The sequence below is a fragment of the Squalius cephalus genome (genome assembly GCF_949319135.1).
Source record: "Squalius cephalus genome assembly, chromosome: 23".
In the NCBI taxonomy this organism is placed as follows: Eukaryota; Metazoa; Chordata; class Actinopteri; order Cypriniformes; family Leuciscidae; genus Squalius; species Squalius cephalus.
This window is the reverse complement of record NC_137144.1, coordinates 4,152,925-4,179,322: the sequence shown is the minus strand read 5'-3', so window position 1 is coordinate 4,179,322 and position 26,398 is coordinate 4,152,925. Positions and strand designations below refer to the sequence as shown.

The window sequence follows — 26,398 nt, the reverse complement described above, 5'->3', positions numbered from 1 at the left end:
GTGGGAAGTGTTTACGACGGCTGGTGCGTTCAAGTCACTTTCGTCTGTCCAGGCAATTAGCTTACTGACAATTTCACTGCTAAATACCTTCAAGTATTGTGGTATTCCGCTATGTTTCTCAGTGACGCCCACAACTCATAAAGATCGGGGCTTAGAGAAAATCCAGAGCTCCCCACTGGTATTTACGACATTGTGGTGGCGCTCAAGTGCGTTCAACTCGTAAATATGATCTATATCCTCCTGGGACCCAGAAAAAAAAGTTTTTTGAATTTAGTTTTTTTCCATGTCATCACACTGTTTAGATCACAACAAATGGTAAAAAAAACATTTTTGCAAAATAATATTTTATTCATAAGTTATGCTATGTCCTCTGTAGTGGACGCCAGGACTAAGTTGTTTAAAAAATAAAATGACATGAAATTATATGTATAGGCAAAAACAATGGGATTTTTTTTAAATCACCAATAAATTTGGGGGTTTCAGGATTTTTTCAACCAAAATTTGTATAAATATTATTCTCAACTATGTTATGAAAGAAATAACGGAATGAATTGATACACCATTTTACATTATGCAATATGTGGGTAAAATGTCCATAAATTAATATTCCCATTCAATGCAATGTATACATAAACTGTATCTAATTTGCACCTTAATGTGTTCTTGGAGCAACATTTAATGAAAAAAGAAGTGTAATAATTGGAGTAATAATTGGCAACATTTTAATAATAATATCTAATATTTCATAGGAATATTGATGTATAATTTATTTCTATATTCACTTGTTGTGTCTCACAAACTGCCTGATAAACATGATTTAAGTCCTGGTGTCCTCTACAGTGGACACGTTTGAAATCAACGCCCTGTTCTGGAACAGAAAATATTTTTTTTATTTGAAACCCCTTAACATTTTCCTGAGATGTTGTTTTATGAAAAATGCTATTTGAAAAGTAGTCCAATTTAAATTATAATGACAATATATTATCATATTTCCATAAGAAGACTACATTTGATCACTAAATTAATGTCAGACATTTTTAAAGACCAAGGAGTAGTTGTTTTCATGGTGAAACCTCCAAACATTTGGTATCTCTGAAAAGTCCTGAATGTGCTCTTTACAGGACACCCAGGTTGTGTCATGTGACATGTATGACATCAGAGAAATTCACTAAAATATAATGTCTACTACAGTGGACAAAAGTCTATTCTTGGGTCCCAGGAGGATATGAGAAGACTTAAACGCACCATTAGTCCACACTTCACAACAAAAATGCACGTCACATGACCATTCATGCACAAAGGGAATGCACGTACAAGTGTAAACCATTGCGGATTGTTCTTGCCTCTTGCATGTAGGCAGCTGCAGTATTATAAAATAGAGTTTAACTGCACAATGGCTGCTAAAGAGGACAACAAAATAAGCAAAGCTTGCAGTCCCGTCTTCATGTTATTGTTTGCACAGTCATCGAGGCTGGTCTGTTACACAGCCGTGGAGAGAGAGGGATCTGGTCTGTTAATGGGGCTTGAGGAATCAGGGAAGGATACGCAATGATCCAGAAGACCTAATCAGGGAGCGAATGTGGACAGCCACGCCTTCGTTTTCAAAAGTCTCCGTTTTGGGCCGTCTTCACTGAAACGCAACCCTGGAGTTTTCAAACTAAAACAGGGTCTGCAGTGTTTCCAAAAGTCTCAGGCCCCGTTTACACGAGAACGCTCGCGGAGTGAAAACGTAAAAATATTTTATCAGATGTACCTTTCGTTTAGACGGCGACAGCGTTTTTGGGGCTTAAAAACGCAAAGTGAAACCACCCTCCAGAGTGGAAATCTTAAAAACGCTCCACCGTCGTGTTCCCGTCTAAAGGATAAAAACACGAAAGTCTAATAGACAGTGAAGGTTGTACGCAGGCGCGCAGACTTGGTGTTGTTGTGTAACAGTGCTTCACATTGCCACCTAGCCGCCTGGAGTGCATACTACATCGAATTTCACACACTTTTGCGTCACCATATGCACGCAGATTTCCCCCCCATAACGCTCGTCTAAACGCAGAATAAAAAGTGATAACACAACGGCACTTTTGTGTTTTCTCTTCAGATCATTTCTGTGTAAACATAGCCTCAGTTTTCAAGGGAAAGCTCTGGAGTAGAGTGGACGCCGGGCATAACCATAGCAAAGGTTATGCTTTGTAAAACGAAAAACACTCTAGTGTAAACAGGGCCTGAAATGCCTCACCACTGCAGAGTGGAGCCGAAGTGTCCAGTGGGTGAGATCGAGGAATCTAGGAGAAAAGTTTTCTTCTTTTTGATTCCTGACAGATTAAGACACAGGTGCTTCTCTGTGACCACCATCGCTGTCATCGAATGACCGATGGCTGTGGCGTCTGCTTGCTGGCCCGGAGCCGTTCAGCAACTGCCTCAGGTGACAATCTCTGCCCCGGTCCAAGTCCCTAAGCAGCTTGACTTGGTTTGCCTGCAACACCGTCATGACCCGCTGCCACATACGCCTTACCTACGACCCGCGAGGTGGTAAGACCGGAGCCCTCAATGAGGATACCGCACTCTCTGAGAGAGAGCTGTCAGGCATCTCTTCCTCACGGGGCGTCTTCATGTAACAGATGTAGGCCAGTGAGAGTTGTGCGTGTAAACCTCACTCCCCTGATCTCAAGAGGCGCTTTAGCCTACTTGTTAGAGTGCCGGCCTCCGATGCGGATGGGTTTGAGTCCCACTTAGAGCGGACGGAGGGGCTACAGTGGTGCCGTGACCCGGATGTGACCTCTGATCTCAAGAGATGCTCTAGCGACAGTCTGGGTTCTTTAGCCTCCTTGTAAGAGCACCCACTTCCCATGCGGATGCGGATGGCCCCGTCTTCGAGTCCCGCTTAGAGCGGGTGGTTTCACATTCACATACCCCTGCTCACATAATGCCTCCACATCTGTATGATTTGAATGTTTAAAAGGGAGAAACAGAACGGAAGGCTCACGGAGTGATCATGGCCGTGCGCGACCTCCCACTTCTCACAAGCCCGAGTCAAAGTCAACGTGAATGTGGCATGAGGCATTACATCATGCAACTCCCCACATGCGGGGCAGACAGAGGTCAGAGGTCAGTATTTTCACTATCATTGCCATGTGCTACAAACAAATGGGTTCTGAAGACAACAGACCTGATGCTGTGTAACCTGTGGTCCGTTCTTAGTATGTGGATTTCAAAATGACAGTGACAAGACAGATAATAAAAGAATAAGTACAATAAGTACAAAAAATATTTAAAAATGTGATATCACGGACTTCATGTTTAGAGAGCCTCAGACAGCGGCCACTCCCAGGCCGTTCCCATAGAATGATGTGATGGTAAGATTGGTACATCTGTGTTTAGTGAATGGATCAAACACCTTGACAAAAAATAAGAACTGGAGACCAATCCAGACTAGAATGACCAAAAGAGTACAAAAGAGAACTTTTCTAAAGATACAGGGATTTAAAAAATATTTGGTCACTTCTAAAAGTATAAAAGCCACTGTGTTGGATAACAAACGCTCATATTCAGAGCAGTGCTGGCCTGAACCCTGGCCCACGGGTCTCCAGCACTGAGTCCAGTGTGTGGAAGTGTTCCAGAGACATTCAGTGCCGTGAGTTTGGACACATCTGTTCATCTGACTCTTCTATAGGACACACATGTTAATGATAGCATTCACTGCACTATGAAACAGATAAAAGCAAAAATAAGTAGGTACTAGCAGTAGATTTTAATAGTGGTATCTTCAGCACACTTCTGTGACTCGATGAATGCAGTGCCACACACACACACACTGGAATGACACACTCTGATCAACAACCAAACTAAAGGAATGACTCGTCAGGTCCGCAGAAACGAAGTGCCTGCCAGACATTACAAGCACATGTTACATTCACTTCTATAAGATTACATACAAACATGAAGATGTCTATTTATTTTGTAATATTTGTTAATAAAATAAAGTGTTTGCCTTATGATTCTGTGCATTCTCTTTTATTCAAGTATAGATTTAAAGTATTCAAGTATAATTTTTTTTTACTAGTGAAACTGAATAGTAAATAAAACATTGTGATATGATTCAATTTCTAATAAAGTAATTTTAGTTTTTTATTTTTAATTCTAAAATGCCTGTGCTCAATGAATGCACAAGTGATGACCTCTAGTGGACAGGATGGAGAAATGCCTAATGTGAAGATTTCATCAGCTTGGGTTTGTGAGGAACTGCAGGAGCTTCGGGAGTTGATGAATGAAATAGAAAAAATGTAAAATTAAAATAAATATTTGTATAATAAAATCAAATATACAGGCTTGTTTTTAAAAAAAAAAGTGTTTACCTGTCATGTGACGATTTACTGACATTTTGTGAGGTTATTTTAGTAGCCTATAGTATTTTTTTATTATTTTTAATTATATTTTATTTTTATATTTTGAGTTTTCATTTACATTTTTAGTAATTTAATGTGTTTTTACAGTTTTAGCACTTTAACCTAAACTTCATTTATTTCAGGTAGTTGACAAGGCAACATCTTTAATTTTCATTCAAAGTTTTGAATGTAATACTGATATTTTAAATTTTAGCTTTAGCTTTAGTCACCAGTAGAAACACTGATTAAAATATTAAAATGTCAGGGTGTGTGGACTGTATTAAATCTATTATATTATTGCATATACACTACTGGTCAAAAGTGTGGAATAGTTTGACTTTTTTTTATGATATTGAAAGAAGTTTCTTCTGTAAATTATAAAAATAATTTAACAATCCCAACTTGCTCCTCAGTGACTTTACAGCTCAATTACAGTCATTTTCCCGATAATAATCAGAAACACTGAATCTGATGTGTGTCTTTCATAACTTGCTCAATCTGCGATTAAGAACGTCTCTGAACGCAGACGCTGGGTCGTCCAGGTCGAAGCCGAGCTCAAACTCGGGCTTCTTCCCGAGGGCCAGAGCCGCGACGGTTACGGCCAGAGCGGCGGTCAGACCCCAGATCTGATGGATGTGTCCGGTGCGGGGGTCCGTGTACATGAAGCTGTGGGTCGGGCCGAAGACGCTGGGCACGGGATAGCAGGAGTGATCCGCCTCTTTAGTGAAGAACTCCAGGGGAAGAGTGAAGACCTCGCTGACCTCGTCTGCGTTGGGACGGGGTGTGAAGGAGCTCTCGATGAAAGCCACGACCGGAGTGATCAGAAGACCGGCCTGTGCAAAGGGATTGAGCCATTACAGTCGCCACAAGTTATAATATTAATGATCATAAACATACAGAAATGAAAGCGAACCTTGTTTAGGACAGGGAAGAGTTTGCAGACGACCTGCACTGTGTGTGGAGGAAGGCCGATCTCCTCCTCAGCTTCTCTCAGAGCCGTGTGTGTTTCATCCGTGTCGCCGGACTCAGACTTTCCTCCGGGGAAACACACTTCTCCTGCGTGATGCTTGAGCTGAGAGAGTCGAGAGGACGCTTCGTCAAGAGCACTACCTCGTGTGCCAGAGAAGTGCACTTAAGGGGATACTTCACCCAAAACTGAAAACTCTGTCATCATTTACTAACCCTCGAGTTGTTCCAAGCCGGCAAGGGCGCCGCTAAGGGGAAAAATTAGGACGATTATAAGGGCCCACGCACTTTTGGGGCCCACAGAGATCGATTTTATTGATGGACTGTGTGCGATAGGGGGCCCAACATCATATTCTTCCATAGGGCCCAAAATTGCTAGCGGCACCCCTGCAAACCGGTATGAGTTTCTTTCTTCTGCTGAACACAAAAGAAGATATTTTGAAGAATGTTTGTTTCCAAACAGTTGATGGACCCATTGACTTCCATTGTATGGAAAAAATACTGTGGAAGTCAATGGGTCCATCAACTGTTTGGAAACAAACATTCTTCAAAATATCTTCTTTTGTATTCAGCAAATTTCATTATTAAATTCATACAGGTTTGGAACAACATGAGCAACTGATGACAGGGTTTTTTTTGTGTTTTTTTTGGGTGAACTATCCCTTTTAAGAGGACCTCTTATGGAAATAATACACTATAAAAGAATATACTTAAAGACTTAAAGGAATAGTTCACTTAAAAATGAGCGTGAGTAAATGATGACAGAATTTTCATTTTTAAGTGAACTATTAAGTGCGAACTGAATGTAATTAATTTCTAACACTATCTGTTATGTTAATATTATAGTTTAAATTTACATTAAATGTGATTAACTGAACTTTAAATACATGCAACTTCAAAATGACTTCTACTGTCTCTGAAATATGGTTAAAATGAACTGCTGAATGTACTGACAAGTGCTTATGATAAACTAAAATATACTTTAAGTTTCAATGTCATTTCTATTGAAACTTGCATGTCAAGTATTCAAATATATATAATTACACATGATGAAGCTTAAATTGTGTACATTTAAAATATATTAACATTAAAAGTAATATCAAGGAACAAATTACAATCAATTACTTATTCATGTACTTTAGTTTGTTAGTCAAGACACTGAAATACTTATTTAAAACATATCATTAAAACAATGATTTAAAATGTACTTAACTCATACAATTTAATTTGACAATATTACAAAGAGCAGTTTTAAAAGTTATATTATCTGCAAGTACAGTTTTTTTTTAAATATACTTTTAAGATTTGAAGTACACTACAAGCACACATCAATAGCCTACAAATAAGCGCACTTATTTTCATAAGAGTATAAGACATTCATTAATACGGTGTGAATATGTCATTGTGAGCACACAGTGCCGGTGTCTCTGAGATCATGAAGATCTTCTTACGTTGATGGATCGCACGGTCAGGAGCGCGTGCAGCTCTCCGTGTCTCAGCATCAGCGGGATCAGCACCGAGGCTTTAGGAAGAGCTGCCGGTAACCGGGAAAACGCGTCGCCACTGGCGTGTTTCTTCAATGACGCGATCACCTTCTCCTTGAGGTCCATCGCGGATTATGAGCACCCGTCAGGACACTTTCACTTTACACTTCCGCTTATCTCAGCGTTTCCCATAATGCTCCTCTGGGCTCTGGGCTCAGCTCTGGGTCAGTGTGTGAAAACGTTGCTGGATAACAGACAGAAATAGAACAACCAGTTAGACCACCATAGACTGTACAAGAGAGTTAAACATTGTCGTTGACACTGAAGGGCGGGGCTAAGCGGATCGAAAGTCGTCTCCAATTGGTCAGAGAAGTTTACGTCATTTAAAATGTCAGCGTGGAGGATTATTATTGTTACAGAATCCCCAAAAGATCATTCACTCACCCTAGTGTTCATCCATGACTTTTTCCCGCGTTGAATAGACACACTAAAATGAATGAATGAATGAATAAATAAATAAATAGTTCTGAGTTGATAGTCAACTATAATTGTGTATTAGTAATTAATGTGCCAATAATTCGATTTTTTGTGAGAATGAGATTTATTTATTTTTTGTCAATAGACAGCATATTGAATCATACATGGGTGAAAACAATGGCATGCACACTGTATAAAGATCCTAGATAACTTTCAATCTTCAGAACATTCAAAACTGTTTTATAGAGTTTTTGTCTACTGAAAGTTTTTGAAAGCTGAGCCGCCGTTTTGGCGTAGAATAGAAAGTGCTGCACTGTGGTTACAATGTAAACAGCGTAGGAGACTGACAGGGAAGAGAGGAAATTGTTGAATAAAGTAAAACATTTTTTTGTGCACAAAAGGTATTCTCGTTGCTTCTAAACTTTAAGGTTGAACCACTGGAGTCACATATAGTATTTTAACGATGTCTTACTACCTTTCTGGGCCTTGAAAGTGGTAATAACGTTGCAGTCTATGGAGGGACAGAAAGCTCTCGGATTTCATCAAAAATATCTTAAAGGAGAACTCCGGTCAATTTTAACATTGAGCTCATTTTTTTGTACATTTGGAGTGCTGTCAATACAGAGAACAACGACAAAAAACGGTGTTGCCTACACCGAGTTATTCTATTTTTAAAATTTGCACCCTGTTGACTTCAACGGGGCAAGTACTAAACCTGCTTTTAGCCTCTTAACATCCTTGATGTGTCATTACAAGTGCACAGAAAATGTGAGTGATTCCTTCCGAGTGAACACGGGTGAATCTGACTGCAGTAGATGTTAGAGATATTAATAAAAAAGAAGTTAATTCAGCCAGCGCTCATACCTTTGTTTACATCCTGTTTTCGGTGGAAGGCCATAGTAATCGATTGTCGAGTTCACGCGCGTGATCATTGGTAACTAAACCTATGCGCGTGAACTCGACAATCGATTACTATGGCCTTCCACCGAAAACAGGATGTAAACAAAGGTATGAGCGCTGGCTGAATTAACTTCGTTTTTATTAATATCTCTAACATCTACTGCAGTCAGATCCACCCGTGTTCACCCGGAAGGAATCACTCACATTTTCTGTGCACTTGTAATGACACATCAAGGATGTTAAGAGCCTAAAAGCAGGCTTACTACTTGCCCTATTGAAGTCAACAGGGTGCAAATTTTAAAAATAGAATAACTCGGTGTAGGCAACACCGATTTTTGTCGTTGTTCTCTGTATTGACAGCACTCCAAATGTACAAAAAAATGAGCTCAATGTTAAAATTGACCGGAGTTCTCCTTTAACTTGTGTTCCGAAGATGAACGAAGGGCTTACGGGTTTGGAACGACCTGAGGGTGAGTAATTAATGATTAATTAATCTCTAAAGACGCGCTCACTTCCTTCAAGAGGGTGGGAGACCTGCAGGCATTTTCGGTCAGCAAATTGTGCCTTGAGTTCGGGCCGGCCCTGTCTCACATGATCCTGAGATCCCGGCCCGGATATGTGCCCAAAGTTCCCACCACTCCCTTTAGTTCCCACCCCCCCTTGTTTTAAAGTGCTATATAAATAAATTTGACCTTGACCTTGACCTAGGAGGCAGACCCAGTCCTTGCGTTGCTGTCTACCGTTTGCGCCATGTGTGTTTATGTGGCTTCAGAAGCTCAGAGCAACTCTTTGTCTGCTTTGGAGGTCAGCAGAAGGGAAAGGCTGTCTCCAAACAGAGGTTGGCCCACTGGATAGGCCCACCCCACTTCACTCGGGGTGTTGCTTCCCCCTGGGCGTTGGTGCCCGGCGCCTCCTTGGCAAGCACCTGCAGAGCTATAATGAATGTAACTTGACTTGAATCATCCTTCCCTCGCGTCCTGTAACAAATCCTTTCCTTGCGGGTCAGAATGAACCGAAGCCCTATTGTTAATGTTTTTTTTTTTTTCTTTTTTTTTTTTTTGTCCAGAAAGCTTCTTTTATTTAATTTTGATAATATTTTTTGAAATTTTTTATGCAATTTTTTATTTTATTTGAATTACCTTTGAATTACTAGGTTTGATCAATAAACAATAAATAAATAGTAATTTAGTAATTTAAGCACATTTCTCACATTCTTTCAATTTAAATTCAAAATAACTCAGTTTCATGCATAAACCTTTTAATTCAACTCAAAATATCTTACAATGAGTGTGTTTGCCGACCTCTTGTGGAAATAAAATAATACAACATGATATTTCATGACTCTTGCCACTAGATGGCGTTATAGCTCTTTATGGAGCAAATGAGCGGTTCCGCTGGGTCCTAAAGTCAGTTGTTTCAGTATGCATTCAGATACATAATGTAGACATTATAAAATCATTTTATTGGTGAAGTTTTAGAATTTTTAGTTTGAATTTTGAGCATTTTAGTTTTTTCTGAAGCATTCCGCGCATTCCATTCAGTCCTATGGGAGTCAAATTGACCCGATTTGTTACTTTTTTAAATTTCAACCAGAAAACTCCTCGAATCCATAAATCTTTTTTGTGTATTCGTGGTTCAAGTGCGACAAAAATCCTGGGGTCTTGGACCCCTCCGATGAACACTATATATATATATATTTTTTTTTTTTTTTTTTTTTTTTTAAATAAATAAAAAAATTGGCACAAAATGACCCCAGGGAAAATCTGCCTTTTTATAAAGGTAAATAACGCCCTGGGGTAAATATCACAAATATGCAGATTTAAAAGCTGATAGAACACTGATGAGAATATTCATTCAGAATAAATTATATTTATACCACCAAAAATCATTCCGGAATAAATGACTGTTATTTTACATTTGATTATTCAATATCTACATGAATACTATTAGACCTACCTGAAAATCTTAAACCTGTGTTTAATTAGGCCTAATCTGTTTCATCTCTATTAAATTTATTTTTGCCCATTGCTTGTAATTTTTAGTTTTTTATTTCGGAATGTTTGCTTTTCTTCAGTAACGTTTGAACTTTATATAGTTAGACTATAGTTAAGTCTTTGGCTAGTTTTGCTGTGGTATTGAAAATGTCACGGGCAGGCCTATCTAAAATTTTGTTGCTTATTTTAATAAAAGATTACATGGGTAAAACAACAAAAGCAATTACAATTTAAAGTCATCTTATTATTATTTTTTTGTAATGAGTGGGGGGCACTAACACTGATCTTGCATTGCTACCCCTCAGCAAATGTGCAGTTGTGCCCCTGCTCTCACTGAATGATCTGAAGCCATTTCTCAGAACAAAATGACAATATGGAGAGAACAACCAGCGCTGTTTTCAGTTGTTTTCCTCTGTGAACATGCACTAAATGGATGTCTGACAATTTCATTGCTTTTTGGAGTTTTCACATTTAAAAATGTTTAAAACATCTTGAGATAGAGTAGCCTATTTTGTATTCTCTCCCGAAAGGTGCGTAATAGTCAGGCTATATATGCTTATTTAACTTTTTAATGTTAAATAAAAAACCCTGTGCGTAAATCCTGCAGGCGTCCATGCTTTCTCCGTCCATGCAATAAATGCACATCCTTGAATGAGCACAGATTTTTAGCGTAGGCCTATTTTCTTAAACTTCTCAAGCAATAGGCCTATCTATGGTTTGACCCATTTCAGAGCCAAAATCAGAATTTAAAGTTGACTGAACAATAAGCTCTCTGTGTGAACTTGACTTGCGATGCAGCGCTGACTAACATGTATGCGCATGAATCAGTCACACTCACACGCTCAGAGCAATGTTGCAAGTTATTGCCTAATAGCCTACATTTTTAACAAGCAGAATAAAACCGCATCACGCTATAGTCTCACTTTTAGCTGTGTCTGTCTCTTAACTATTATAGTATTTCGACAAAACATGAACCTTAAGTATTGGCTTTATACATCATCAAGTGTCACTTTGGCGCGAGGCCCCTATAGGCGCGAGGACTTGTGTGGTCGCACAGTTGGCTCAGCCCTTGCGACAGCTCTGCATGTAGCCTACCTATCTCTCAGAATGAAACAAATGTCAGAATATGTAGAAACACTTTTAATATTATTTTTCTTTAACAGAACTCACATTCTTCTATTCAGTGTTTATCAGTTTGTAAATCTTTTTATTATACTTGGCCATTTTTAAACACAAATGCATTTTGTTTTGGGTAAGAACCCGCTACTGTCAATTTTTATGGTAGACTATAGTTCTTATATTTTGTCTTTGATGGGCATAAACAACAACAACAGCAACAACAACAAATCATCTTTGAAAAGTCAAAAATAACTTTCAATGTTTAACCCATGGTCCTTGGCTTTTGGTTATTTTATTTATTTTATTATTATTATAATTATATACAGTATGTCTTATTTTTCTATTGTTCTTGTTGTGTAGTTGTTGATACAATTTCAAGTCATTTGGCATGAATGAAAAAGAGAAAATAAGAGATGGGCGGGGTTTATTGTTGTTGACGCTCGATGTCTTCTGAGGATGCACCTTTGTTGAAACGAAAGTAAAGTCGAAAGGAAATTGCGCATTTTGCAGACTTTAAAACGGCAATTTAAACATCACGCTTCGGTAAGTTCACTTTATCGGTTTATGATATCATGTCTTATTATTGTACAAAGATTTTGCATCTCATCGCAATCATATTAGGCCTAAATGCAATCTTTAAACTTTAACGAGGATTTTGGAGTTGTGATGCATGCATAGGCGCCGAGCTCGAAATGGTCGAGCACCCACGGAAAAATACGAGATATTCTCCATTGATTTTAACCCATAATAAAAGATTAAAAAATCTTAACCTTTTTTTATAGTTTATTCGAGGCCATTTCTACTAAGTTATTTTAATGAATGGCGAGAGCGCATCCAAGTAATGCGCGTGCAAAACTGGACGCGCGTTCTCAACTATTCAGTCTCATCATGGCTCTTGTCTGCTCTCGCTCAGATATTACGTGCGCGCGCACAAACTCAAACTCTCTACTTGCTATTTCTCTAGAATGGTCTTATTTAATTTTTTTGCAGCATATAAATCTAGCGGAGGATTGTAATGAGAGCATTTTGTCCATTTAGATTATTTCCCTGACCCAAGCTCAGTCGACCATTAAAATTAAATTAAACTAGAATAGATGGGTGTCTGTCAGGGACGGACTGGGGCTAAAAAACAGCCCTGGACTTTCTCCCAAATAGGCCCATCATCCGGCAATTCGCCTCTAGCCGTGTGGGACAGACACTAGTCAGGATGTCTTGATACTATATGCCACAATACTCTAGCCTATCAGACAAGGTATTCACAGCAAGTAACATCTCAAACCAATGATGATTATTGGGGTTGTGTTTATTAATGAAGCCTCAGCCTTCAAATAAAAACAAAAAATGTACAATTCCATAAAATTCAAATAATGAAATGTCACTGGCTACAGAAACCCCAAATTACACAAACTTGTAATTATAAAACATATAGTTACTATATACCAGGGGTCTCCAACCTGTTTGTGTGCGAGGGCTACCTCAAGGGATAAAATAATCTAGAAGGGATTTTTATTTGTTATACTCCAATATTTATTACACATATAACATGGTGAAGCTTTTTTACTTTTCACCTTCATATGCAAAATAATAAAATATCTTGATATTCTGGTTCAGATTTAGAAGCGTTTAAAAATAAAACAATTCCTGAAAAATTATGAAAATATTTATTGATTTTTTTGTTGATTTTCTATAAACCTATTGTATGTGTTATCAAAAACAGTAGTCCAAACATTTAGAATAAATATTTAAAAAATAAATAAATAAAAATAAATAAACTGCCATAACTTCTAAACAAAACATTACTGCATTACATTTAATAGCCTACATTTATACATGACTATATTAATATAACAGCATTTTATGAATACAGGCCCATTTCTGCCAAAAATTGTTTTACTAAAGTTAATTCATAAGTTGTGGTATGAAATGTCTTCTAGCTGGTTTGTTCTCGGAACAATGTTTCGCCTGTTTTTTGCGTCAATATGTTGAGAATATCAGCAATGTTTCATCTGGCTTTTTACAAGCTTAAATCACATAGTCATTTGTGGGTTTATAATAGAGATCGAGAATTCTGCGCTGAATTGAAATGCTTCTCAGTGGATCGCGCAGCTCTGTGTAATAATGTTCGCGTGATCGAGGTCAGCCCGCACAGCTGCTTTGTCCGCGATCGCTGTTTTCTGGGCCGAGCTGATAATGCGCTGCTCAGATCAAACAGATTTGTTCCGCTTTTTGAGTGTTTGACCAAAATGTTTGCATTTGATGTTTCTCATATGCAACGCAAATGACAGCGTATAATCAAAGAGAGTTGGGTAATTTTGTAGAGGCAAAAGTTCAAATTGAAACGTTTAGTTGAAAAGGTCGCAAAATGATACCATTCGAAGTCTGGAACCCCGACAGCAAGTTTGGGCTATTTATAGAATGTGTTTAGCGGGCAACTCACAGGCACCACGTAATGGAGACCACTGCTATACGATGACTTAACTATTCAAATATAGGCTAATGTAAGTAAATTTAAAAGTGCGGCCTTATAAAACTAACTTTCTGTCAGTGGCTATAGGCCGACTCGTCTTCCTCAGTTGTTGCATGTTTTTTACACGTAGCATATAAGTGATCGTATTAGTGCCCCTGCTGTTGGCTGTTCATATTGCTTTATTAGACTTTTTTTTTTGTTGTTGTTGTTTTTTGTGCCGACGGCCCTCGGTTGGACGGCCGTTCTGGACTTTTCCAGAACGCACAGATTGTCAGTCCGTCCCTGGTGTCTGTGACCCCATAAACTGAACATGAGGTTCTCTTATATCTTTATTAAATCCAACTGTTACCAAACGTTACATGGCAAATACAGAAACATTCGGATTCTTACCAAATGAGAGAGGTGAGCTTTATTTACCGGTATTTAATTTACAAATTATAATTGTTTGCAATTGCGAGGTTAACGGGTGTTTTTTGGAGTAGCTAAGATCAATTTCTTTCATGATATTATTTCCTCTTCTTTACCAGTGCGTTTGCCAGAAGCATCGTTAGCCAATGTTCGCAAGTTCCGTCATTATCAGCAGTTTAACGAGTCGGTGTTTGCCAAAAACAGAGTTCTAACGAACATTCGCAAACAGCATCGCAGAGTTGTGTGGTCTGAACGACAGCTCTCAGCCTGTGGTTAGAAGCAGAGTTTCTTGTTTGCCTGACATGTGGGCTTAGTAAATCATTATCTTGAGGCAAACAAGCAAGCTGACATTCAGTGGCCTACACTGTGTGTGCCTGATGCCTAATGTTCACGCTTAATGTTTTGTCAGAGCTGTGCGCTTTCATTGACATGCAAATTAATTCTCACACTTTAATAGTATAGGCTACTGCTCCTAATTTAATAAAACAAGCTGTGTTGCTATGAGGAATGATTACCTTAAAATGTAGATCTGTATGCAGGTACGAGGGACTTTATCTGAATGAAATACATACACCTCTCTCGCTTTCGCTCACATTCAATTACATCTCATTATGCCAGTGTTGGGATGAATGCTATACTGTCATTGTATGTGCAGTATTAATCACTGGACTTACTGGAATGGTTCAAATGTCATGATTTGTTCTCTGTGTTTCCATATGCAGGGCTGGATTCAGTTTCTCATTATGGAGAACAGAGGGAGCAGTAAGAGAGCTTCAGATCCAGAACCCAGCTTTGTGTCTATGAAGAGTGACAGATCCAAGCGTAATCCTCCTGAATTCAGTGTTGAACCACTGACCTCTGACCCCAGGTGAGACACAATCTAGTAAAAGAGCACTGCATGAGAAGGCACATTTCCAGATCGTTCACGTCAGTGCACAAACCCATTAATGGCACGATTCTGGCTGTCTCCATACAGTATATGTGTATCTGGTTTCTTGACACAGACAGAAATTGAACACTTTTGTGTGTTTTTCAGTCCGTTCACCGACGTGATAAACCCTCAGACACAGACAGAAATGTTTACTTTCTCGACGGTAAATTCACGAAACTTCTTGTGCACAAGAAGTAAAGTCTCCACAAATTCCAGGGTACAAGTAGTTGCATCTCCATAAAAGGCCACTCATGTCTAAATAAATAAGCTTACTTCATTTGTCTGTCAGCTTCTAGGCCTGTTTGTCGAGTCAAACATGTGTTATTTGTGACGATAAAACGAAGAGTGTGTGTATTAGCCTGCTTGTAAACTCCGAACCTCTGTTTATTTAATTTAAAACTCTCATGCAACATCGCTGAACTGTAGCTCTAACCAGGCTTTGGTCATATTTGTCCCAGGTGTTTTATCCAGTTTTGTCATGTTCTGTTTAAGATTTGTTAGTTGAATTGAGTATTGGCTTTAGCGCACGTGTTGAACTATGTATTGCACCATTCTAGAGTTGTGTTCTTCCCTTTCTGTATACAAAAATATGTAAAAACATGGTTACTTAAGTTCATAGTTTCTCTGTATTAATGTGAATTGATGAGACATGAGAACAGAGACCAGGGGCGTAGGAATGACTTTGACATTGGGGGGGACACATATTGGCCACTATGAATCAACGTCCATCCCACCACCATAATAGTAACATAAGCCCCTTTCACACAGAGATTCCGAAAAAAACACGGATAAAGTGACCCGGGATTTGACCCGGGTTCGTTTGATTTTGGTTCATTCACACTGCCAGTGATTTTCCGCAATCAGAGAGTGCGTTCACACACAACCCGTAAAAATCCCGTAAAGACACGTGACATTGATGTGACTTGTAATGTCTCAGCAGCGTCTTAAGTTTGCTGATGAGCTGCGATTTCTCTCTCGAGAAACCACGCTTGTGCATTTTTTACTCTGATTCGATCATAAACTTGCGCATTATGTACTGTTTCACAGCTGGCGAACGATCCCAGCTTCAGCGTCATCACTACGACACGGCATTATTAGTGCTTTTGTTCACACAGCGCGCGTTCCGGGACTGAACACGGCAATGTTACTAGGTCCCCAACCCGGCATCGATGCCGGCATCAATCCCGGGTCGTGTTTGCGTTCACACAGAAGGCACTCTGGCAATTTGCCGGCAATTTCCCGGGTTCAAAGCGCTGTGTGAAAGGGGCTATACAGTATGGTGACGTGGTACAACATGTATGGAATCACAAACAGCAAATAAATAAACAAAATCATCCAATCTGTTTATTATTAGACAAATATTGGAGTTGGGAAACATAAAAGTGTACAAGCCCCCCTGTACAGTATAACGTTATGTCCTTTGATGATGGTTTTCATTTTTTGTGGGTTGGCATTATTCTGAAGTGAGATGACAGAACATTTTACTTTTGCTAAGGTTAACACAGAGAAATCGATTGCCAGCTACATCTATAGCTGTGTGGCTATCTATCTAACGTAACGTTAGTTAGCACCTCTCGCAAAGCATAACACACGTGCCATTCAAAATTCCATTGTTGATTTAATCGTCATATGCCTCGTATCCATAATTCAGTTTTAAAAAGCTTGCTAATTTCAACTGCTTGACTGAGACTAATTTACCTCATACAAAGTCGAGTCTTATTCCAGTTCAAAGCTGGTGTGCACCGGTAACGTATTTGTATGTTCCTAGTGTAATGTTAACTTCTCTCTACCAATCAGATGCTCCAACCATATGTGAAAAGTGAAGAATATGAAGCTGGTGATTGGCAAATGGTGATTATTCAAACATAGCATGAAATGTGAAGGTTTGACCTATCACTCTGGGTTTGAATTGCTGGCAAAACCGGATATCTTCTTTGTCGCGCTTTCAAAATAAAAGTTCCAAATGTACAGGTTTTGTCATGATCACTTAGAGAAAATGTCTAATCTGCAGCAGTCACAGATCTCTTTCTGCTGACTCTCATGCAACGTTGATGAACTGTACTCTAACCAGTCTTTGGTAGTGTTTGTCCCAGTCATGCTTGTCCCAGGCCCTGTAAAGCGAAATCTTGAGTGACCATCCACCTGCTCTCAACGTTAATCCTTTCACACAGACACACACAGTCTCATATATATATGCTCTGGCCTTCAACATAAAAATGCGCTATATTAGCTTATCAAAACTAGTTCTTTCAGGACCCATATCATCAAAGATGATTGACAATTAGCATACAGTTTGGATTGGCGGTATGGTTCTGTTCTGGCCAAGAACTCCCAGCCTATCCATGCAACCTGGTGTACCCCGGATTAAAAATAAATATGATTATAATTGAGACTAAGACACTGTTTTGTAAACTGTTTTGTTATATTTCTGTTCAGTTCTGTAAAAAAAAAAAAGAGTAAATTCTTACTCTTGTCTAACATCTAAGTTATATTTTATTTATTTGGAAATGTTTTATTTACTCACCTGCGTTATTGTGGCCAATCCAGAGTAAGAACCGGTATGATCAGAATGGAGGACGGGAAAGAGAAGAGCACATGGAAAAAGTGTTTGAGTTAGCAATATGTGACTAACATATTGTTTAAGAAACTATCCCTCAGTGTATATAGTTGTGGTACATTTACATCAGTGGTACATTCCTTTCCTTGCAAAGAACAAGCCAACTGTACACTTTTGAAGTGGCCTAAATATTTTCAACTTAGGCATGCATAAAGTCTGGGGACAGTTAAACTTATTCAGTATTTCAGGTTTGCATCTGTGTTAATTTTGACAGCAAATTTTAATTTAGTTTTAGTCATAGTCTTTTGACTAAAATGCCATTTAGTTTTAGTCATATTTTAGTCATCTGAATTGTTTTAGTTTAGTTTTAGTTGACGAAATACAATAAAATTGTAATGCATTAATTTAGAATTTCTCAAAAATTTCCAAACCCATTATATATTCCTGGAGAAAACATCTATTAACCTGTTAATATGAATGATTTTAAAGTTTGAACATGCAATACAGACAAATTTAACTACTGTGACATTAAAAAATATCTTAAAATTAAATAAAACCATTTCTCCTAAAGCAGAACACGGTCTTCTTTTCAATGTGCATTCTTTATAACTTGCACTCACCATTCTTTATTCTTTCAAGCAGACATATTTATTAGTATAAATTAAATATAAGTAATCCTTATTAAAGCTATTAAAGAGCAGTGAATGTTTTTCTCTTTTTTTTGTTGTTGTTTGATTATCATTAAAGGCAGGGTAGGAAGAATTTTTCACACAAAAAAACATTCCAAATTTGTCTACACTGTCTTTATATACCAATACATAATTAAAATGTAAGTACTCTGAAAAAGAGAGTATAAAAATCGAGTGTCTGTAGACCTCTCACGACTGTTGTAAACACAGCTAATTATTTCCATTCACTCCACCCCCTTCCTTCTGAGCTCCTTCCAAAGCCACGCCCCCAAAACACATGAACGCGTGACGCCAAACGCTCAGGCTCAGCTGGAAGCTTTTTACAGTCTATGGCTGGAAGACACATTTATTTACCTGAGACGGTTGGAGAGGAAGGAGCGCAGTGCATGCAGTGACATCATGTCAAAATCACATGTAATAAAATACCTAACTTTATCACTATAAATATAAAAAAATAAGATGGCTTTTAGTACTCACTATCAAGCTAGCATATCGATACTGGTAAAGTTTAAAATATATTTTGTTTGATTCGGTAACGAGCTATATTTATAGGTAACGAGCTATATTTATAAGGCAAAGCTAAAAACAGGTTGCATTGATACACATTTTTCCATTACCATCAGTTACACTGTGATGAAGGTGAATTTTGTGTAAGATTCATAACATATACGGTGTTTGCATGATGAAAACATTGTTGACTCTGATGTGGACTACACTCCGGAGACAAGTACCGTATCGTAGGTTCGAGGACAGGTCCGGGGTCGAGGGCGAAGCAGAGGAGGTCGTTTTTTGCCTTGTTTGCCTTCGCTGACTGCATATGCAGGTGCTTTGAATTTTGAATGCTCTTTCTCTGCCATAATTTTCCTCTTCGTAGGTTCCGCGCCTCTCTTGCACTCCTCAAATCAAACGGGTGCGCGCATATGGGCAGATCTTGTAGCAACAGGGGTGGTAGCCATGGTTGCGAGAGAGAGTGACAGTCGGCCAAACCAATCAATTGTTTCGTCCCGGATGGAAATAATGAGCTGTGTTTATTGCAGATTAAAAGGTCTACAGTCACTCGATTTTTATACTCTCTTCTTCAGAGCACTTACATTTTAATTATGTTTTGGTATATAAAGACAGTTTAAACAAATTTGAAAAAAAGTTTTTTAGAAAAATCCTACCTACCCTACCTTTAGGAATAATTGTGTAAATTGAATGCGGCTATTCGTCCCAAGACCAAACAACCCCAATCTTATCTGCTTTTGGCCCCACTCAACCAGCAATGGCCTTGGCCGAGGCCGCTGCTGCAACAACAACTCCTCCAGAAGAGCACTGCTGTGAGACGCTCTTGTGTTCCTTCCCCCACTCCCCACTGACACCTGCTGATTGTTGACTCTGTCTGGGACCTGATCAAGGTTGACTCCATGGCAACTGCTGTGTATCGCTATGACATCCTGCGGACTGAGGCTTCTAGATTAGGATGTCAGGCGTAGCGACTCTCCAGGCCTACACATACACAAACTCTTACATATACACAGATATGCAATCACCCTCCCCATCCCCCCATCCCTCGCCTTCGACGCTTTGTACCCCCAGTCTGACAGGCGGGTCTGACCAGCGCCGTAATTTGGCTGCAGGACCGGATGGCTGCTTGCCAATGCTGGGTTACCTCCATTCCCCACTCCCCTCCCCTGTTGCAAGTCTTGTGTGTTAATGTTGTGTACTGATATGTGCTAATGTTGCTGAGGTGTTTTTTACTGTTCCCAAACTGTACTCCTTACAGGAGCATAGTCTGGGGGTTGCCTTTTTTCTTCTCACCTCTCCTAATGTTATGCTGTATTTTTCTCCTCAAACGAATTTCCCCATTGTGGGATCAATAAAGGTTTTCTATTCTATTTAAGGGCACACGCCAATAGGTTTATTATGCAATGTCACTTTAAGACATCGGATCATGTCCAATGACATCCGGAAATTGCACTGATGCACATCCGATATTCTCACAACTATTTACGTTCTGTAAAGACATAACCGACTGTGTTTACGTGAATACTCTCCAAAGCTGATATTTAGACATAATATTGTGTGTGTATCTGTCCATTTAGATGCGAAAGAGCACTCAATTCAGTACTCGCGCGCTGTATAGCTTTCTATGTGCATGGCTGCATGCTTCAGGTGTGTGTGTGTGAGCACAGAAAACCATACCGAATAGAGTATACTTTTGCGTCGTCACGCTTATTCAGATCTATCCATATTTCTGTTCTCTCTTCCTCTCAGACATCAAGATTTTATGAGACATGCATCAAAGCGCATGCCAACTCATGTCCCGCGGGGTAGATCAGCACGTTACAATATCTACCACAAATGCAGGACATCAGTTCTGACTGGATCTCTTCGCAAATCGTCCCTACCAAACATTTTCATCTAGTTTTTATCCGTTGCCTAAAATGTCAATAGATTTTCATAATAGTTTTTGTCATTCAAAACTGTTTTTTATTTAGTTATTGTCTCGTTTTCATCTGTGAAAAATGTCGTTGACGAAAATAATGAAACGAACGAAATTAACTCTAGTTTGCATACAGAGTTCAGTATTTGTATTCCCTGTGTGAAAGGATGTAAAATTAAGACGATGCAGGACTATTGTCAGTTAAGACGTTAATAATATGAACGTGCTTTGGTCTATAAATCAGAACAAATTCAAAAATACATTGTTGTTCTTACAGCAAAAATGTAAGTTCAGATCCGCAGCGAAGGTGACGCGATGTCCGACTCAGGTGAAGTCGACGGTCCAAGGGAGCTCAGCGAGACCGAAAGCTCGATGGTCACTGCAGACGTCAAGGGAGGGAGGAGCGCAAGTGGAGGGGTCAGGGCAACGGTTCGGGTTGGAATGACACAATCTGAAGCTGGAGGCGGAGCCACTGGATCCCCATGCCCTGGGGGAGGCACGCACACCAGAGCAGAAGGGCCTGAAGATCCCCACGATGGAGCAGAAGACCACCACAGCAGAGCAGATGGGATTGAAGATTGAAGACCACCACAACAGAGGGTTGAAGATCCCCACGGCAGAGCAAAAGAGACCACCACAGCAGAGCAGATTGGCCTGAAGATCCCCACGGCAGTGCAGATGGAATTGAAGATCCCCACAGTGGAGCAGAAGACCACCACAGCAGAGCGAACACCATGGCGAAACAAGAGCTGGTGACCACTATGGTGAATCTGGTGACCACCACAGCAGAGAGAAACAAATAAGGGTAGCTATGGCGACAAACAAGGGTAAATAAGGCAACAAACAAGGAAGCAAGGGTAACAGGAATAAGACAAAGGAATGAATACAAAAACAAAGGGGAATACATTTCAAAAGAAGTGTCCAACACAAGACACAGAACCAGGATCGTGACAACAGTCAGTACCAGAAATATCACCTCAAACTAATTAGGTGCACGACATTGATTATTTTTACTATTGCGAAGTGAGACGAATGAAGAGTGCTTCTCTCTTGCGTGTGTAGACACGCTGGTAGGCTACTGCTCAAAAATCGAATTCTGGGGCAAGGCTGACACAGCGTCCTGTCCTCTCTGCTTTGGGAAAGTAACTCTGGAGCACATCCTGAGCAGCTGCCCAAAGGCCCTGGGGGATGGCCGATGCCGCTGGCGACACGGCCAGGTGCTGAAGGTAGTGGAAGAGTGTGTCTCCTCGGCCATAACAAAGGGCAGGCACCACCACCCCCCCAGAAAGCCTGCTCACTACAGCACAGGACTGGCAGCTGATGGTCGATCTAGGCAGACAACTCAAGTTCACGGCACATATCGCAGTGACATCTTTGCGACCTGACATCATCATTCTGTCAGAGGCCACAAAACAGCTTGCCCTGATAGAACTGACTGTGCCCTGAGGCCGTTTGGAAGAAGCATTCATGAAGTTTCTGATGTGACTGAACTTGTGGAAGAATTCAGGAGGCATTAAAGAAAACAGCCATCAGGGCTGCAACAGAAGCAGCAGAGAGAGCTTCTAGATAGCTGTGGATAAATAGGGGAGATCCATGGGCTAATGCTGCTGGGATGCAAGTCTGGGCTTTATCAACCCCGGCTGGGTCGCCCGGGCGAGGGTCTATGATGTTGTGAGACCCTAAACACCCTATGAACCCAGGACACATTACTTATGATGCGTCCCAGCGCATCTGTAGGATGTATCATTCACCTAATGGCAGCCAAATAACACTTTAAAATCAGTGAGTAAATATGAAGATACATATTCTTTAAGAAATCCATTAAACTCTCTGTAATTCACACCTTGATAGCACACACATATTTCTGCCCGTTTTCGCTCGTTGCCAGCCTCTGCTTTTCTGCAGCTTTAAAACACTAGTGAGTGTACAACGCGCTGTGTCGTTACTTTCAGCTAAGAAAAATACTGCAATTTTCTTTATTTTTTATTGGTTGAGCCATTCGATGGCCCTTCAGCAAACTTTTCAACACATAGTCTGCCTCAGATTTAATCAATGCACAAATCATAAAAAAACAAAAAAACATGAAAACGTAATTTACAACTACGACATGTAAATTATTTAACTCCTTCATTGTCTATTCTTTAATGATGTTATACTATTGTATAGAGTAGCGATTTAAGTCTGAATTGTTCCTTTGCAGCTTCTCCTTGTTTTTAGAACAGTTATGTGGGGTTGGGACAGTTCAGTAGCTTCATGGTGGGGGTGCAGGACAATACAAAGGTGTAAATCGCCGCTCTTTCATACTTTCACTTATGACAATTTTTATGATTGGTTCATGTAGGCTACTAAAAAAGAAAAAAAAGTCGGCACACCATTGCTCCAAAAATGTGAAAAGTTTAATAATAGACTCACACACAGGTGGTACTTGTGTGTGACTACTACAAACACCTTAAGTTCTCATGGATTTTATACAATGCAAAAAATTATCATTTTATTTTGCAATCTGCATTTACAAAAAATGTAATTTGTTCTAAACTGCAAATGCTTTGTTTTTTTGAATTACTACATTTGTTTATGCAAATAGGGTTTTTAAAATCTTATTAATAGTATTTTTTTGTAATCTCCACATAGCGTGGTTGACTGCTACTAGTGAAAACGAGCTGTGATACATACGTCCACTCCATAACTTGTAAAAATGTATGGTTATAGCGCCACTTTGCAGTCAAGAGCAGTATGCATTTACCGTCCTGGAATGTCCGTGCCTGATATTACGATGTTCATTACCTCAAACTGAACACGCAATCCACATGACAGCAGTGTTTTCACAAATTTGTGTTTTTTTGTAGTTTACACAGAGATGATAATTTCAAAAACGTAACACGTTTTCAAAAGTTTTTTTTTTCAGCCCCAAAACGCTGTTGTTGTGTAAATAGCTAAAACGCATAAAAAGTTTTTAACTTTTAGTTGAAAACGGTGTCATGTAAATGCCCCCTGACTCATAATAAATTAAACCTTGAGCAGAACTAAGGGAATAATTATTTCTATTTGTTTTCTCAGTATCTCCAGCAAGAGGAAGAGACAGAGAGCTTCTTCTCCTGAACCCAGCTGTGTGTCTATGAAGAGTGACAGATCCATTCGTAATCCTCCTGAATTCAGTGTTGAACCACTGACCTCTGACCCCAGGTGAGTGTACACATGTAGTGTTAATTTAACTGGGAATCAAAAACACACTAAATGCACACAGAGAGATGACTTATTTCTTTGATTGCAGTGTATCGGAGCTTGATTAGTTTTTCCATAACCACGTGATCTGTGATGTCTGAAGCTTCGTTTCCACACACAGTCACGTGACTGCTTCATATTCAGAATCAGATTCGAAAATAGCGCGAACCCCTTGTGCAGGTTTCGAGTGTCATGCCCTTCGGTAGTATTAAATAAAAAAAGAAATAGACTTAGCCCTCACACTGTTGAACAAGTCCTGTTCCTTAATAAAAATCTTTAATTTCTTAAATTACCCACAAAATAAAATGTCAGCTCCTCAGTTCACAAGGACTTCACCATTACACAATAATTTTATTTTATTTTGATTATATATTTATATGTATATATATTAGGACTGAGGCTAAAGTTTATGTGAATAAGGCTGCATTTGTTGATCAAAGCAGATTCATAAGAATTGTTTCTGTACACGTTTATTTGTCCCATTTATTTTTATTTTATTTTTTCATGTTTGTTCATACATTGTGTAAGAACTACATCAACACTAACACATGAATTATGAGGATTATTTTATTGCTTTAAGGTTTACAGAGCACAAAGTGTTTTATTACATGAAACAATAAAAAAATGGATGGGACAGCTTTTCCACCTTTTGACCACAATATGTCATAGTTTGCAACCGTTTGCAACATGTTGAAAAGCTTCAAGTAATGAACCATTTTACAATACAGTCGAGGGGGAAAGCCCCGGTGCTACTACCACATACAACCTGATGTTAAACATAGATATTAAAGGGATAGTTTACTTAATGAAAATTCTGTCATCATTTACTCACCCTCAAGTTGATTCAAACCTGTATGAATATCTTTCTTCTGCTGAACACAAAGAAGATATTTTGAAGAATGTCAGTAACCAGACAGTTGATGGACCCATTGACTTTCATAGTAGGAAAAAAGTACTATGGAAGTCAATTGGGTCCATGAAATGTCTGGTTACTGACATTCTTCAAAATATCTTCTTTGTGTTCAGCAGAAGAAAGATATTCATACAGGTTTGAATCAACTTGAGGATGAGTAAATGATGACAGGGTTTTTCATTTTTAAATGAACTATACCTTTAACCCTCTGGGGACCAAGCTGTTTTTGGGGTCCTTGAGATGTTCTGACATGCTCTGACATTTGTGCTTTTTTCAGTTATTTATAAACATGTTAATGGCAAAGGTGTAAATTCACTCTATATAGCACAAACAGGGCTACCATAATATGCGAGCAACGTGTATGTAGATGTTTGTATTTTTAAGAGAATAATGTTTATGCGTGGTTATTGGAAAAAATTTAAATGAAAGTTGCTGAATTAAGACCACAAAACACATATTAAATATGTGTCCACAAGACTTTTGACTAATGGATGTTGTCCCTTTGAGTTCTAGCTTCAAAATTATGTAAAAATAGTCTTGCTTTATCGTTCACCAAAAAAAAATACATTGATTTAAATGGTGTAAAATGGTGTTTTGCTTGGAAAGCCAATATGCGAGGGGGAGAAGTAGTTTACACCTTAGATTACAATGTCCCACCCACTCTGCATAATGACTCTGCCTAATGAGCCATACATTCAGGTGTGACACTGACTGAGCCACAATGCAAGGACAAAAGATGCATTTAGAAGAAGACTTAAATTGACCATTTAAGATTTCGCTTACATCTATCTTGTAAATATGTTTTGCTATTTTATTAAAAATGTTACAATTACAACAATAATTACAATTTCAACAATATTTCAAGTGTACTCTTTCTTTGTAAAAAAAGAAAAGAAAAAAGATTATAGGCCTACATTTTATCATATGTATTCATTAGTTTGAATATAGCAAATATATATATATATATATATATATATATATATATATATATATATATATATATGATATATATAATATATATAAATAATATAGTTATATATAGTTATATATATATATATATATATATATATATATATATATAACGTTAGATATGAGCAGAAATTGCTAAACAAAAGATTATTTGATGTGGCAGTATATTCTACAGTAGCCTAAAAACTGTACCCAAATCTAGTCAACAAGTGACTGACTGTAACGTTGTTTTTATGAAATATTAGGGCATATAAATGCTAATTTGCAGTTTAATACGTTGCTTATACAAATACATTTTATTTCAACATATTCCAGTCGATTTTTACTCATCTCAGTAGGCTATAGCAAAGCAGTTTATTCTTTCACACACAGACGCGCGATTCATATTTAGGCTAAACAGTCTTTACAAATATGTACCCTTCATTCATCTCACAGAAAGGCGAGTCATATTATAGAAATGCGATTCATCTTTTTGCGGTTTGCATAGGCCTACACTAACGT

The 26,398-nt window shown here is 38.8% G+C and overlaps 2 protein-coding genes across 2 annotated transcripts in view; one reads left to right on the top strand and one right to left on the bottom strand.

The window, feature by feature from the left end:
* Positions 1-3,467: 3,467 nt before the first annotated feature.
* nudt7 (nudix (nucleoside diphosphate linked moiety X)-type motif 7) lies at positions 3,468-7,192 on the bottom strand. Its single transcript, XM_079859042.1, has 3 exons — positions 6,794-7,192; positions 5,290-5,448; positions 3,468-5,209 (listed from the first exon to the last, which is right to left on the bottom strand). Exons 1-3 carry the CDS (start codon positions 6,950-6,952, stop codon positions 4,859-4,861), a joined length of 669 nt encoding a protein of 222 aa, XP_079715168.1. The 5' UTR covers positions 6,953-7,192; the 3' UTR covers positions 3,468-4,858.
* A 4,534-nt stretch (positions 7,193-11,726) lies between these two features.
* Positions 11,727-26,398, top strand: part of LOC307151149 (protein NLRC3-like) — a 58,510-nt gene continuing 43,838 nt past the window's right edge. The window contains exons 1-3 of the mRNA XM_079859010.1: positions 11,727-11,859; positions 14,914-15,059; positions 23,851-23,976. Coding sequence (XP_079715136.1) covers positions 14,935-15,059; positions 23,851-23,976 — 251 coding nt within the window. The 5' untranslated portion in view covers positions 11,727-11,859; positions 14,914-14,934. The remainder of the gene's footprint in view (positions 11,860-14,913; positions 15,060-23,850; positions 23,977-26,398) is intronic.